This window comes from Populus nigra, chromosome 17 (genome assembly GCF_951802175.1).
Source record: "Populus nigra chromosome 17, ddPopNigr1.1, whole genome shotgun sequence".
Lineage (NCBI taxonomy): Eukaryota > Viridiplantae > Streptophyta > Magnoliopsida > Malpighiales > Salicaceae > Populus > Populus nigra.
This window is the reverse complement of record NC_084868.1, coordinates 182,528-198,012: the sequence shown is the minus strand read 5'-3', so window position 1 is coordinate 198,012 and position 15,485 is coordinate 182,528. Positions and strand designations below refer to the sequence as shown.

At 36.8% G+C, this 15,485-nt stretch overlaps 2 protein-coding genes across 7 annotated transcripts; both read left to right on the top strand.

The window, feature by feature from the left end:
* The first annotated feature begins 293 nt into the window (after window positions 1-293).
* On the top strand, window positions 294-8,971 carry LOC133677358 (mediator of RNA polymerase II transcription subunit 33A-like). Of its 6 annotated transcripts, none has more exons than XR_009835744.1 (13): window positions 294-738; window positions 830-940; window positions 1,365-1,718; window positions 2,819-3,138; window positions 3,429-3,520; window positions 3,612-3,999; window positions 4,140-4,350; window positions 4,428-4,542; window positions 4,818-4,979; window positions 5,490-6,159; window positions 6,389-6,595; window positions 6,689-6,815; window positions 7,230-7,337. XR_009835744.1 is itself a non-coding variant. In XM_062099353.1 (13 exons), the coding sequence occupies exons 1-13, from the start codon at window positions 404-406 to the stop codon at window positions 8,321-8,323; spliced, it is 3,963 nt and encodes a 1,320-aa protein (XP_061955337.1). In that variant the 5' UTR covers window positions 294-403; the 3' UTR covers window positions 8,324-8,971. The 6 variants fall into 6 exon arrangements, 5 of the variants coding, with proteins under 5 accessions (XP_061955337.1, XP_061955338.1, XP_061955336.1 ...); XM_062099353.1 differs by lacking the exon at window positions 6,689-6,815 and having other exon boundaries at window positions 1,365-1,413; window positions 1,510-1,718; window positions 7,230-8,971; XM_062099354.1 differs by lacking the exon at window positions 6,689-6,815 and having other exon boundaries at window positions 5,490-5,574; window positions 5,674-6,159; window positions 7,230-8,971.
* Window positions 8,972-10,840: 1,869 nt separating this feature from the next.
* Window positions 10,841-14,724, top strand: LOC133677374 (uncharacterized). Its single transcript, XM_062099391.1, has 8 exons — window positions 10,841-11,388; window positions 11,530-11,677; window positions 11,804-11,954; window positions 12,064-12,189; window positions 12,275-12,355; window positions 12,665-12,857; window positions 12,941-13,211; window positions 14,234-14,724. Exons 1-8 carry the CDS (start codon window positions 11,182-11,184, stop codon window positions 14,476-14,478), a joined length of 1,422 nt encoding a protein of 473 aa, XP_061955375.1. The 5' UTR covers window positions 10,841-11,181; the 3' UTR covers window positions 14,479-14,724.
* Window positions 14,725-15,485: the final 761 nt, after the last annotated feature.

The following is a 15,485-nucleotide window of genomic DNA, read 5'->3' as shown; positions in this document are numbered from 1 at the left end:
TTAATGGAGTATTTAACATTAGAACTTATCAAAAACTAGAAGAGTAACGCCTTGAAATTTTAAACTACAGTGGTATAATTGAACATTGATGAATCTATTAGGGAAAAAACAAGATTTAATGGTTTAACATAGGAACTTGGGAAACTAGAAGAGTAATATTGGAAAATCTTAAAGTATAAAGGTATAATAGTAAGATTAATGAATCTATAGGGACAAAAACGAAGTTTATCCTGAAACAGAAAGGAGTATAAATATCGTGGGCGACCATCACGTGATACAAAATCTGCCGTCAATTATTATTGAATTGAGAGGCCCAATGCCAATGCTACTGCGCAGGATAACAGAGTAACTGACTGGCTACTACTACACTCCGTTTAGCATTTACCACACAACAAAGAAAGCAATGGAGATGGAGATGGAGATGGAGATGGAGAAGACGAGAGGAGGAGAGAGTGAAGAATCAGAGAGAAGAAAACTGATATTACTGGAGAAAGTGAAGGAATGCCTTTCAAAGAGACAGGATCAGAGACGAGAGGAATCGCCGTTAGTGTGGGCGATGGAAGTTGTGAAATGTTTAAAATCGTTAAAAATGGAAATGCCGAGCCCTGACTTAGCTGAAATCTTAGTCTCTCATCTCTGTTTCGATAACAACAACGCTTCTACCTGGAAGTTTCTACAACAGGCTCTTTCCTCTCGCCTCCTCTCTCCGCTACACGTCCTGTCTCTCCTCTCCTCTAGGTATAATTATTTTTTAAGAATTTATGTTTATTATTAATTGATTAAATAATTATTATTACTTCTTTTTATTGTATTGATTGATATATTGCAGAGTGATTCCGAATCGACGGTCTCAACCGGAGGCCTATAGATTGTTTCTGGAACTTTTCAGCAGATATGCGTTTTCGCTTGATACAGCTGTTGATGATGCTTGCAGAGATAAGTATGTTTTTATTTCTGTGCCAATCCTGTTTAATTAATTCAATTGAATTGAATTGAAGGTTAGGATGCAGGCAGCAAGCAAACATTTTTTTTTCCATTTTTTTTTAAATTGATAAATTAAGAAGTATTCATTGTTAAAGTAAGAAGAGGAGAGAGGTGGATTTTTGTAATATTAAATTACTTGTTGAGTATTTTCTGCCAAATTTTAATTCCTATAGTATCTGTCTGTGGAAATATTGGTGGTTAGGAGGCTGTCTGATGATTTTTACTGCCTGATTGTGCTCCTGTAATGTGTTTGTGTTTTCAGTGGCAATTTAGATTTCTTGTTGTCATTTTCTTTCTCCTGGTTTTGTAGCACTATTCAATACTCTAGCCGAGTAACTATGGACGTTTCTCAAAGAATCATGCTTTGCTTGCCTTTTCAGGATAATTAATTCTGTTGATGCTGCTCTTCAACTGTCACGGACTTACGAAGTTCGTCTTTCAGAGCTTGGACAGTTGTTGGTGTTGTTCTTTTTTACTGTTTTTGTTGGATTGATTGATAGCACTTTTGATGATATGGGATTACAGATAAAATCTTCAGATATACAAGAGGGACCATTGGGAACAGATAATTTCCAGGATATGGACATGGATTCCAGAGGGGATTATAGTGTTGAGAGAAATGAGCATCGTGAGCTTTTAAGGAAGAAAAATACTATCATGTCCATGGAAGTGCTGGCAAAGCTTATGGAAAGCAGAAAAGCTGTAGTTCTGCTCCGCCTTGTACACTTTAACATGTATGATACATTTCCATTTCTTATTTACTTTGCCACTGAATAACTATTGTTGTTTCCACAACTGAATTGTGTGTATCTTTTTTTTTTACTCCTATTCTTTTGATGCTAATGTGAAAGAAGATGGTGCCAACTTTGTGTTGACATTACTTTGATAATGCATACTTTCAACCCATCTTTTCTGCTCTTTGTCAATCTTTACACTTTTAGTTCTCTAATTGCTATATTCGTTTTTTACTCATTTTATGTTCTGATTGTGAATCCCATAATGACTTGATTGGTAGTGGTACTCTTTTGTGTACCCTCAAGCTCATGTTCTTAGGATAGTGTATGGTATGCTGGGGAAGGCATCTATATATGGATCAACATGTGCCTGTAATCATCCATGTCCTACTGTTCTAAAATGTAAGAGTTGTACACCAAAACAGGAACCATTCATTTGCACATGACCGTGGAAGGAAACACTTATCACCAATGAGATCACAACCCAAATGCCATAATTAATAAATTTCTCTCATTATTTTCTGTCTTTGCATTTCTACTTTCTTATAACTTATAAGAGCTTAAAAGATGATACGACAGAACAAAATGAGGGAGAAGGACTTACATAGCCAACTAACTAGAAACTGAAGCATAGCGAGTTACTCTTTATAGTTCGTGTTATACAGTGGTTGCTTTCTTTACTGAGGTCGCCCACTAGGCATATCTGATTATAATTGAATATGTTTCTCAAAATTAAAGAGTTCCATTGTCACTTTTCTTTAACTGTTTAACAATAAATGTTAAGTAGAGACCTTGTGATGAATTGGAGCTGAACAAGTTGGATTGCCATCTCCACAACAAGAAGTAAAAAAGAAGCCAATGGCTGTTATACTTCGTTTTTCTTTTTGGAGAAAAGAATCATGGGACCAAGAAGAAAACATTGCCTCTTTATTTTACGCATGCTATTAGAACTATGCTCACATCTATACTCTACTTAGTACACTTAAAATTTGTATAATGTCATCCCATTTCTTAAGGTTGTAAATGTCTGAACCATGTGCATTCACATCAGTTGCTACACGCCACCTTTTCTACATTTGTTTCAATATTTTCCTTCACAGGCCTGAAAAGTTCCATGGCCTCTTACAGAGGCTGTGGTTTTCTGAAGCCAATAAATTGGCATCCTCAAGTATGAAGCCTGCAAGCCAGTTTTTTGAAAGATTCTCAGCCAGCATCCGTAACGTGCGTGATTTTGAATACCATTTAAACAAGGGCCAACTTGTTCGGATGCTTACGGATATCAGACAACCACATAAGCGGCTGTCCTATTGCAATTCTGAATCTGTACAGTCTGCTTGTTGGGCTCCCTTTGATATTTACCTAGAGCACATAATGGATGGCAAGCAACTTCTTATTACTTCAGGAGTTAGCATGCTCACAGGTAATGCTCTTGAAGTTATATGTGCATATTTCAATCTATATTTGTGCTTTTGGGTAGGTATATGTATTGACTTTATAAAATGCATGGTTTTTCTTTTTCTTTTTTTTTCCCCTAAAAATCATATTTTGAGTACTTAAAAAAAACCGTGTGGAAGTGGCAATGACACGTTTTCTGATTTGCATGTTATAATTGCAGAAACAATTATGTTGCTTCAGGTTTTTTGAGTACTTAAAAAAAACCGTGTGGAAGTGGCAATGACACGTTTTCTGATTTGCATGTTATAATTGCAGAAACAATTATGTTGCTTCAGGTTTTTAATCGGGCAAGCTGGCAAGAAACCTTCCTAGCACTCTGGCTTTCTGCTCTTCGGCTTGTGCAACGAGTTGAGATCTATCTATCCTAACTTTTTTTCTTGCAGAACATATGCATCTACGTGTAGTCTGAAGCTTATTCCATTTCATGGCTCGCTGCAGGAACATGACCCTCTGGAAGGCCCTATTCCACATCTTGAGTCTCGTCTTTGTATCCTTTTGACCATTGTCCCTTTAGCAATTGCTAATATTATGGACGACGAGGCGAAGTTTTGCTCTTCTTCTCTTCAGGGAGCTGCAAAATCTGGTTTCATAGAGATTGATGGACATGAAAATCAAGTGGATGGGAAGGGCCAAACTTCAAGAAAAAATGGGCTTATTTCCTCTCTTCAGGTCCTTGGACAATTCTCCAGGCTCTTATGCCCTCCAGCATCAGTTATTGGTGCAGCTAATGCTGCAGCTGTAAAGGCAGCCAGCTTCATTTCTAATTCCAAGAGTGCAAGGGGTGGCTCAGTTTGTGGCACTCACAGCGATTCTGATATAAATGCAGGTATCTTAGAAGTATTTAGTTCACATCTAGGATCATAGAAAATTCCAACTCTGAATCCATACTTTATGGATTGAAATGCACAGATACTTTTAACTGGCTGCTGCTTCACACGGTATCTTGGCAATATTTATCCTTTTCAGGTGGTAATTTGAGGCATCTCATTATCGAAGCTTGCATTGCAAGAAAATTAATAGACATGTCTGTATACTATTGGCCTGGTTATGTGTCTGCTTCAGTCATCTCATTTATAGATTTACCACCAGCTCAAAAATCTCCTTGGGTAATATTTATGGAAGGAACGCCATTCAGTAATTCTCTTGTGAATTTTCTACTAGCAACACCTGCTCCAAGGTAGAATAGAAATTTTTCCAATTAACCTCTAGTTGACATACTTGTAACTGATCTCCTTCATTGCTTTTCTGTTAAAGTTTAGCAGAGATAGAGAAGCTATATGATATTGCATTAAATGGGTCAGTGGAGGAGAGGTCAGCAGCAGCAAAAATTCTTTGCGGTGCATCCCTAAGCCGTGGATGGAACATTCAGGTTTGTATGTGTACTATATTGATGCCAAAAATTCCCAAGTTGTTTGTTTGGTGACCATTGTAGAAAATAGTAGTTCTTAGCCAATATATTTTAGTTCTTTATTCATATGTTTCAATTCGTGAGTGTAGTGTTTGCTCTGATCAATGCCTGCCAAAGGAAGATGAACATGCATTTTTAGATTTGTTGACTTGCTGTGGACTAGGGATGGGGGTGCGTTTACTAGTGTTTCTTAATTGAAGATGTTTTTTCTATCTTTTTTTTTTAATGTTTGTCAGGAACATGTGCTGCACTACGTGGTGAAGCTTCTTTCTCCTCCTAAGCCTTCTACACATACTGGACAAAGGAGTCACTTAATTGATTATATGCCTATGTTAAGTGCCATCCTTTCTGGAGCTTCTTCAATTGATACTGTCCATGTGCTTTCTTTGCATGGTTTGGTAGGTGAAGGACTGTTCCTTTTTATGGTATTTACTCCTCGAGTATGCAATGACTATAGACTCTTTCTCACTCTTTCTCAAACAAAGCCATTTATTTATCCATGCTGGCTATTATAGGCTTAATATCTTGCCATCCAGCCCGCTATTTGTCTTGAATCTATTTGCTGTTTTTCAGGTGACTTTGTGTCACATTGATGTGGGCTTTTCTTAATCGTAAGAATAATGAATTATTAAAGAGCTATGTGGGCTGCTTGGCTGGTCAAAGCAGGTTTTAGCAGGATCATCTCATTTGTTTTAGCCTAAGGCCAACATGAAATCAAATGCATATGCTGAAGCTGCACCAACCAGTGCCTTAACCACTATCCATGAATATGCTGTTCTTACAGACCCATTGTTCTTGAACTGCTGAAATCTGTTTTGAATTTCTGTCGCCGCCTCTTAGACACTCATAAAGTATTGCAAGTTGGATCTTCTTTGAGTTCTGATGGATCTTTGTTTATGTTCATGTAGATCCCTGAAGTTGCAGCTTCTTTAATGCCTCTTTGTGAGGTGTTTGGGTCACTTATGCCTACATCAAGTAACATATCAAGCAAAGGTGATGAGCCCTCCATTTACATGGTTTTTTCTTCTGCCTTTCTCTTTCTTCTGCGTCTATGGAAATTCTACAGACCCCCTATTGAGCAGTGCTTAACAGGAGGAGGAGCCATTGGAGGTGAACTCACTTTGGAGTATTTATTATTATTGCGCAATGGTCGCATTGCATCTCACAATTATTCTGCCCAGGATGAAATTAATAGCAATCAGGTTCAGCATGAATATTCAGCAGATAAACCCGAATATGTTGATTTTTATCCAAAACTGCGAGCTTGGTATTGCCAGAACAAGTCCTGTATAGCCTCTCCGCTTTCTGGCATTTCCACTGGAAATCCTGTTCATGAGGTTGCTAATAAAATCTTAAACATGATTTACCGGAAAATGACTAAAAGTGGGTCCTCATCCGGGAATTCTTCAACAGTTACAAGCAATAGTTTATGTGGGTCCCCTCCAAGTATTGCCGAAGATCCTTACCAGAGGCCCATGCTTCCTGCATGGGATGTGTTGGAAGCCATCCCTTTTGTTCTTGAGGCAATTTTAACAGCTTGTGCTCATGGACGACTTTCATCTCGGGACTTGACCACAGGTTAATCACAAGTCTAGCTTTAATTGTTGCAAAGGATTTTTAGTTTGTGCTTTGGTTTTCGTTTTATTTGTTATGGTTAGGGTTCAAACTATCTCCTTGATCTCTAAAACTCCTGTCTTGTTATTAGAAGAATAACAGCTGTGCTATCAAGATTTATAAGTATAATTGAGTCTCTCTAATGTGTTCGCCTCTGGCATGCATAGACTTGAGAACTCTTGAATCCTTGCAGGCCTAAGGGACCTCATTGACTTTCTTCCGGCAACTCTTGGAACCATTGTCACTTACTTTGCCGCAGAAATCACTCGAGGTATATGGAAACCAGTTCCAATGAATGGAACTGATTGGCCTAGTCCAGCAGCGATCCTTTCAGCTGTTGATTCTGAAATAAAAGAAATACTTGCTGCTGCAGGAGTTGATTTTCCATGTGGTTCCTCTGGTACATTTCAGCAGCAAATTCTTTTGATTTATTTACACTGATTTACTATTGCATGATAAATTTTTAATGCATTTCATGTCTGCTGTTCACCAGCAATTTGTTTTTTGTTAAGGGATATCACCTAGTTAGGATCTTTGCTGACTTGTGAGAAGGGTGTTATCCTGCCTTCAACCTTTTTGCAAGAAGTGATTATGCTCTCATGATTCAGTTATGCTCTCTGGTTAAGACTCTGCACCCTATCTACATTCAAGGCCCAAAAATTAGTACTTCACCAGGCATTCATCTCCTTCTCCATGTCTTTGTATGTAGAAATAACTTCCTAATGATTAAACAAGTCCTTCTTGTATGATCACCGTATTTACTGTAAGGTAATTAGCTATGTCAGTTAACCTTGCCTTTACGGGGACTTTACATGGTGCAGACTTTCGTTGAGTGTTTGAATGCTCATATTGCTTCTGTTCTGGTTTACCTTCTCTTGTTCATGGACTTCTTATAATAGGCAACTCAGCCAGTGATGCAATTGTTTGTCATATTTGGATGCACATTATAGATTAACACTGACACGTATGAAATTGTCATTTGAAGAGGAGAATGCTAGTGTTTTGCTTGCTAAATCCTGCATAATCTCTTGCAGGGCAATCACCTCCCATGCTTCCATTGCCGATGGCAGCTCTGGTCAGTTTAACCATCACTTTCAAACTCAACAAGAGCCATGAATACATACATGCCGTAGTTGGGCCTGCCCTGGAAAATTGTTCGTCAGGTTGCCCTTGGCCTAGTATTCCTATAATTGGCTCTCTGTGGGCCCAAAAGGTCCGTCGCTGGCATCACTTCATAGTTGTATCATGTGCTCGCTCTGTCTTGAAACGAAATAAAGTAGCCGTTGCCCAGCTCCTGAGGAGTTGCTTCTCATCATTCCTTGGATCACTTAACGATTCCACATCTTTGTTGACCAATCAGAGCAGCGTAAGTCGTCTATTGGGCACCACTATTGCAGTTCCTGGTGTTTCTCCTTCCCTCGCACCTGGATTCCTGTACCTTCGCTCTTGTCGGACTATAGAGGACATTCAATACGTAAATGGTGTGGTCATAGGTCTTGTAACAGAGTATGCAAGGGAATTAGCCACCAGATGGACCGGGATGGACTCCTCACGCTTGAAGTCTAGCCAGGCATCCCTATCACATGCAGCTGCCAAGGCAAGGGAAGTTGCCATACTGGGCGCGAGCCTGTTATGCTTGTCAGGTGGGATGAATCTGATTCAAGAGCTTTACCTGGAGACTATCCCAACATGGCTGCTCTCATCCAAAAAAGAGAAACTTGGTGAGGTCAGTGCCGTGTCCCGTATATTGGAAGGGTATGCAATGGCATACATGGTGGTTCTGTCGGGCTCAGCTTTATGGGGCATAGGGCCCACACCTCCAGCATGGGCATTGTCTAGAAGAGCGCGAGTGGTCGGCGTCCACATGGACTTCTTGGTTCGAGTGTTGGAAGGAAATATTTCACTTGGCTGCCATCCAGCCACATGGAAAGCTTATGTATCTTGTGTAGTGGGTCTAGTAGTGAGTTTTGCTCCAGCGTGGATTCAAGTCGTGAAGCTGGAAACATTGAGGAAATTGGCAAGTGGATTGAGAGGGTGGCATGAAAGCGAGCTGGCTCTCTCTCTGCTTGAAAGAGGTGGGGTTGCAGCCATGGGCTCTGTAGCTGAGCTGCTAAATGTAATTAGTTGAGTTTTGAATGCAGAAATGCAGTGTCCATCAGCTGTCATTTGAGTTCTGAATGAGATTAGTAAGGTCCATCAAATGTCGTTAGAAATTGGTGTCTTCACACCGCCGTTATAGCAATATTTGAAGGCCGTAGCTCAGAATGTCAGAGAGACCTCCGGGGCAGGCTGATCTACGACCTTTTGGAGAGTAACCTGTTAGTAGTTGAGTGGTGGCAGCTACCTTCGTGATAGTTTTTTCTTTTTCTTTAAGCAAATAGTTTTGGGGTCAAAATCTTGATCTCCTCCGTGTACGAAACCTTTTAACTATCTCTGCAAATGCTATCATGTGTTTCCTGTGTCGCGGGCCGAAGTCCCATAGAAGAAGCCAGGAGTGATTACCAAATGGCGTGGGGCGATCATTTGTCCTGCTCCCGTGTTGAAGAAAGATATCGTCCAACGAAAAAAACAATATGAGCAGCAGCTTAGGACATCAGATCTTGCTTTTGCCCATGAAAGGTCCTCCGCCTGCTCCTTGGTAAGTAGCCACAAGTTTGACTTGGGATTCTTTTCTTCCTTTCAGTTTCCCGTTGGGTGGAATTGACAGGATGTAATATGTATGTACCCATCTAATGTTATTCTTTTTTATTAAAATAATCTTCTTAATCTTTAAGCACATCTAATTTGAATCATTTGCATCTAATGTTCGCTGTTTTGTTCTCCAAAATGAATTTTAATTGAAAATATATTAAAATAATTTTTAATTATTTATTTATTTTTTATATTAACATATTAAAAAATCTAAAACTATATCAATTTAATGTTTTTTAAGTGAAAAGCATATTGTAATACAAAAACAAACATTCACTCTATTTTGGCCTAGTTTAAGGTAGACCGCGGCTTTTCATCCAATTATGATTTTTTTCTTTAAATTAAATTATTTTTAGTATTTTTAGATCGTATTAATGCGTTAATGTCAAAAATTAATTTTAAAAAATAAAAAATATATTATTTTAATATATTTTTAAATAAAAAACACTTTAAAAAATAACCTTAATCACTCTTCCATATAATCTTTTATTTTAATACATTTCTAAATAAAAAAATACTTTAAAAAATAACCTCAATCAATCAATTCATTTATGCCATTCCATTTATTAGGTTGTTTCGTGTGGTTTCAATGGAGAGCAGGCTCAAATAAAAAATAATATAAAAAGCAAAGTGAGGTAAAAATCAAGGATAATGCTAATGGAATCATCTTATAATTATTTCACCTTGGGTGGAAAAACTAACCTATCTTATTCACACAATCCATAGACTGTAGTAGATTAGATGAGACACCAAGGAAAAAGGCATGATCCTCATCTCTACAAACATAGGGAGGGGGCCCAGGTGGGTGATGGGCAAACAAGATTAGTTTTTTGTGTGGTTATAATGCTTAACTTTATAAATCCCCAACTCCATAAAATAATATTAATAAAAAATAGACACTCTCACATTACTCTCCTACCCTTCTATCATTCTTAAAAAAAAAAAATAATTATTGTAATATATTTCAAAACTAAAAACATTTTAAAAAATAATTATTCTTATACTTTTAAATATCTTTAGAAATATATTTTTTTAGGGCCGCCAAGATTATAAATCTTTTTTACATGTTAGAATTTAAGTTTTACTCGCTAGACTCTAAAATTTTAAAAAGAAAAAAACTATAATTTTATTTTACAAGGGTCCGGGTCCGAGCCCTCCCGAGTCCCAACCTTCCTGACGCTGCACCCAGTGCTGCTGTTCATTGAATTACTCGTGAGTGACTAAAAATTGGGTAAAACTCTAACAATCAAACGAAGTATTCAGATTCAAATTTACCATCAATTAAATATTAAAAAAAGAATACGAGTAGAAATTAGTTGATGAGACATAAACTGTTGAAGAAATTTACTATATAAGCTGTGACTCATAATTACTCATTTAATGTATTACAGAAAAAACTTAATTCGCTTCTCAAATAAGAAGAAAAAAAATTTAAAACACTTCAATATTATCAAGTGGATAAGTTTAAAATAAAGATGCCACTTGGCCACAAGATTAAACAACAAAAAAATAAAAATAACCGCCATTATTATTATTATTATTATTATTATTATTAAATTATAGGGAAGGCATGGTAAGGAGTGGGGTTTAAAACTTTAAATATCTGTTCGGTATTGTTAACTATATTATTTTTTAAAAGTGTTTTAAATTTAAAAGCATATTAAAATATTATTTTTTAAAATTTTTATTGTTAAAATATTAAAATTATAAAAACAAATATTTATTTTTAGAACCTTTTATATTATAACAGTGAATATTTTTCAAGTATTTTTTATTTAAAAATATATTAAAATAATAATTTTTTAAAAAATTATTTTTGATACAAGTATATAACCCCTCAAAATAATTTATATTAAAAGAATTAATTTTAAATAAAAATAAAAAATTGAAATTATTTTAAATATAAAAATACTTTTCAAATAATAGAAATTGAATTTAGATTTACATATCCTTCCTTCCTGTTTCCTCTCATCATCATCATCGCACACAATCTCCACGCTCTTTCCCTCTCCTCCCTCCCTTAAGACATTATTATTATTATTATTATTATTATTATTATTACTACTACTACTCTTCTGAAGAGAGAGACAGAGAGATCAATTTCTTTTCTCTAGGGTTTGGTGTTCCAAGCGCAGAAGCATATTAAAAACACTGAAGGAGGAGGAAGAGGAAGACAGACAGACTGCTAGCTGGCTAATTAGTTTCTGTAAATTAGGGTTTTTTCCTCCTCCTCCTCTTTTTTATTATTTATTAAAATCAATTCAAATTTTGAAAGAGAGAGAGAGAGAGAGAGTGATGATGGAAGGGTCAGGGAGGAGGATATCAGCAGCGAATCCAAGGCCGTGTTCCGGGAGAAGAATATTAGCAGCGAAGAAACGGGGTCGATCTGATGGGTTCTTGAACAGTGTTAAAAAGCTTCAAAGAAGAGAGATTTCCTCAAAGTCAGATCGTTCTTTCAGTATCACCAATGCCCAGGAGAGATTTCGCAATATGCGCTTGATGGTACCCTCCTCACTCTACCACTCCTCTTCACAACCTAATTTTGTCGCTTTGTTTTTTAACCATCGAGACTCATGTGCTTCTACTGCTCTTGTTTCTGCTAAAAAGGGTTCTTGAAACCTTTGATTTATATTCTTTTTCCAGGAAGAATACGATACTCATGACCCCAAGGGCCATTGTTCGATGGTGCTGCCCTTTTTGATGAAGAGAACTAAAGTTATTGAGATTGTGGCCGCCCGGGACATTGTCTTTGCCCTTGCACATTCTGGTGTATGTGCTGCTTTTAGTAGAGGTACTCACATTCTGTCTTCATTCTCATGTCATGTTACATAGAAATATACTTGAAATGTTTTCTTTGTGAATGTGAAAGACAATGACTGCATCATATCTTATCTGCTGTTCACTATTTGAAACGCAGAGACAAATCAGAGGATATGTTTTTTGAATGTGAGTCCCGATGAAGTCATTCGGAGTTTGTTCTACAATAAAAACAATGATTCTCTCATCACTGTTTCGGTCTATGCGTCGGATAACTTCAGCTCCTTGAAATGCAGATCAACGAGAATTGAGTGCGACTGCGCTTCCCTAACCTTTAACTTTTCTTGTCAACTTCAGTCTTACATGACTTGTGTGTGTCCTAATTGTGTGATGATGATGCCTTGTATTTTAAATGTTTAGGTACATTCGAAGGGGTAAGCCAGATGCAGGTTTCCCTCTTTTTGAGTCCGAGTCCTTGAAGTGGCCAGGTTTTGTGGAGTTTGATGATGTCAATGGAAAGGTGCTAACGTACTCAGCACAAGATAGGTACCGTTTACAGTCCATCTGCTACGTCAATTACATGCTCCAGCTATCCTACTTCTAATATTTTGTTATTGGTATCTGTGATCAGTATATACAAGGTTTTTGACCTAAAAAACTACACCATGCTGTACTCCATATCAGATACAGATGTGCAAGAAATCAAGATCAGGTAGTTTCTCTCTCCCTCTCTGTGTGCGCCTGCGCGCGCATGTTTAAGATGCATCATTATCTTATTAATTATAAGATACTGTTAAAATATGATAGAGGCTTATGCCTTTTACCTTTTGTTAGTGTAGATGCATGGCAATAAATTTTACTCATCATGGCAGTCAATTTGTTCGGTCATTCATTTAACTTTCACATACAGTGCTACGTATCTCGTTCTCTTCTGGAATGTGTCTGTTTGATTGGCCCTTGATTTGTTTGGTCTGCATGCTAAATGTCTAACTTTGCCTATGTTTGGCTTCATCTGCATCAGTCCGGGCATCATGTTGTTGATTTTAAATAGATCAAGTGGCTATGTTCCTCTTAAGATTTTGTCAATAGAAGATGGTACAATTCTCAAAGACTTCAAGCATCTTCTTCATCGAAATAAGAAGGTGGACTTCATTGAACAATTTAACGAAAAGCTTCTTGTCAAACAAGAAAATGAGAATCTCCAGATTCTTGACGTGAGTTACCTTTTTTCTTTTTCAGTATCTATCTTTCAGCTTAGCTTGTTGTCTGCTCCAGTAGTTGTATCTTCTTTATGCAGGTTCGACATACTGGTATTAGGGAAGTTAGCAGAACCGACTTCATGACACCATCAGCATTTATCTTTCTGTATGAAAACCAGTTGTTCTTAACATTCAGAAATAGAACTGTTGCTGTTTGGAATTTTCGTGGAGAGCTTGTTACCTCATTCGAGGATCATCTCTTATGGCATCCTGACTGTAACACAAATAACATTTACATAACAAGTGATCAGGATCTTATCATTTCATACTGCAAGGCTGATTCTGATGATCAATGGATGGAAGGAAATGGTAATTTTTTTTATCATCATTTTGGTTGGCAAATACTAATGCTTAAATACTCATGGTCGATACTAGATGAGGTCTAGAATCCTTTGTTCTCTTCTCATCTTTGGAGAAAAATTCTATCTTAATTCTATAGAATGCAATTATTAAACATAAAACTGAACATACTGCAGTGTGTCTGAGTTTTTAATTGTTTGATTTTAAGCAGATAGTATACATTTTCTTTCTGTCAATTGTAGCTTTACTGCCTATTAACAGCTGGAACATTGTCAGATACTTTCAGGTTGTCCAGCAAGAATAAAACTTGTTCTCGTACACTGATGGTCCCATATGATCCAAATGAGCTTACTATAATTTTGAATCCCTTATGAATTCTGTGCTTTGGTTTATCTTAATAAATAAGCTGCTTAGAACTGACCCAATAAATTATGCAAGACTTTATCATCCAATTTGACAAACATTTTTTGAGTCAGGTTGTTGGCTTATTGTAATCCAGTAACTTTTTTGAACTGCTGTCTTGTTTCCAACCATACAGTGTATGCTATTATTTCAGACACTTTTTTTAAGTGACTTGATACTTTTACCAGTCCATATTAACTACCCAATTTAAGTGGCATGGTCTAGAGTTAGATCTGTTATCATCTAGAGCTCTGATCTACTCTGAAGAACAAATGTTGATCCTAAAAGCATGTCTGGATGCCACAATGCTGTATCAACTTTTGATTTTTTTTGTCGAGCATGAAAACTACTAAACATTGTTGGCAAGAGGAACAAATAATCAATGGAGCATTTGGAACATCTGTGTTCCTGACACTTTGTTAATGTAGATTTTTTCGTCTCTGTGGTTGGTGTCCACGAGGACAATCCCTCTGATGGTGGTTCTGCATGAATTGCTTTTGAGGAAAGACCAATAAGTTGTCGGGCCTTTGTTTGTATAAGATCTTTTGGGAGTTGCCTTAATTGTGATGCAGTGAAGAAAACTTCTTATCGGGAAATTATCAAATCTCACTGTCTGATTCTGGATGCAGCTGGTTCTATCAATATCAGCAATATCCTGACAGGAAAATGCCTAGCTAAAATAAATGCCACCAATGGCAGTCCCAAGGACGAGGAATGCAGCAGCAGTACAGGAAGCTCAAAGCAGAGCCGCTTGATGATGACAAGTACAGTGGCAGCGGCTTTGGAAGACATAACCGCTCTTTTTTACGATGAAGAGCGCAATGAAATCTACACTGGTAATAGGCATGGTCTGGTTCATGTGTGGTCTAACTAGAGGAGTTTTCATTATTTTGATTTTGAAACTTTGAAACTGCAAGAAGGGGATGTTGTGTCATGCCTGCACTACATAACTTGAGTGCGCACTGTATCATTAGATTGCGTCGGCATTATTTGTATCGGTAGATATTCTTGGACTGCAGCTGTAGCTGTCTGTACATTAGTATATAGGCTTCTTGATTGGGATTCAGAGGAGGCTTAAATCTTGATGTCTCCATGTATACTAGATTGTAGTTTTTCTAAATTCTAGTGTCTAATTGTGTTTGGATTTTATTTTATTTAAAAAAAACATAATTTTAAGTTGTGTTGTGTCACTCGCAATAAATCACAAAATAATATTGCGTGGTTGAATAAAACATAAATGATAATAATTCTTGGAATCCCCAAAAAATTAAATGAACATGGAAATTAAAAAGAAAACTAACCTGGGGTCTGGCTATACCTACCAGGCCTGTGTGTTGAAGTGCACATTGTTCTTTGACATCCTCTCTTGGACCGCAAGAAAGCTATAATTTCGATAATTTGATTATAATATTAAATAATATAATACATGTAATTTTTTACAAATGCAAGCACATGTAAGGAGAAAATTTGTTGAAGGTGCATGAATATGTGAGTGTTTTCTCTTAATATCCAGCAGAAAAATGAAAAACTTGTATATATAAGATAAAACTTGTAATAAACTTCTCATAAAGTGTTTATTCACACGTGCACAAGTGTGTGTGTATCAATGCGTGGAATCTTATGTAGGATATTTATCAATAAAAAATAATTTAAAATAGTTTTTTTTAGATATTTTTTAAATAAAATATATTTTAATATATATATATATATATATAGAAAAGACTAACGATATTCATCAACACACTCCGGTACAAACAAGTGTTGAGCATATGTTTTTCCGACAAATTGATAAGAAAATGTCTTGTCCAAACAAACTTGCATTCTCAAGCAACAAAGAAAGAGGGGTGGACTGAAATTCACGGAAGCTCGAGAAGACCACGT

What these genes read in the sequence shown, in the direction of transcription:
- LOC133677374 (XM_062099391.1), top strand. Translation starts at nt 11,182, where the DNA reads ATGATGGAAGGGTCAGGGAGGAGGATATCAGCAGCGAATCCAAGGCCG. An exon ending in AGAATCTCCAGATTCTTGAC is followed by an intron (nt 12,858 to 12,940) that starts GTGAGTTACCTT and finishes TTCTTTATGCAG; the next exon opens with GTTCGACATACTGGTATTAG. An exon ending in TCAATGGATGGAAGGAAATG is followed by an intron (nt 13,212 to 14,233) that starts GTAATTTTTTTT and finishes TTCTGGATGCAG; the next exon opens with CTGGTTCTATCAATATCAGC.
- LOC133677358 (XM_062099352.1), top strand. Translation starts at nt 404, where the DNA reads ATGGAGATGGAGATGGAGATGGAGATGGAGAAGACGAGAGGAGGAGAG. An exon ending in CTGTCTCTCCTCTCCTCTAG is followed by an intron (nt 739 to 829) that starts GTATAATTATTT and finishes GATATATTGCAG; the next exon opens with AGTGATTCCGAATCGACGGT. An exon ending in ATCTCGGGACTTGACCACAG is followed by an intron (nt 6,160 to 6,388) that starts GTTAATCACAAG and finishes GAATCCTTGCAG; the next exon opens with GCCTAAGGGACCTCATTGAC.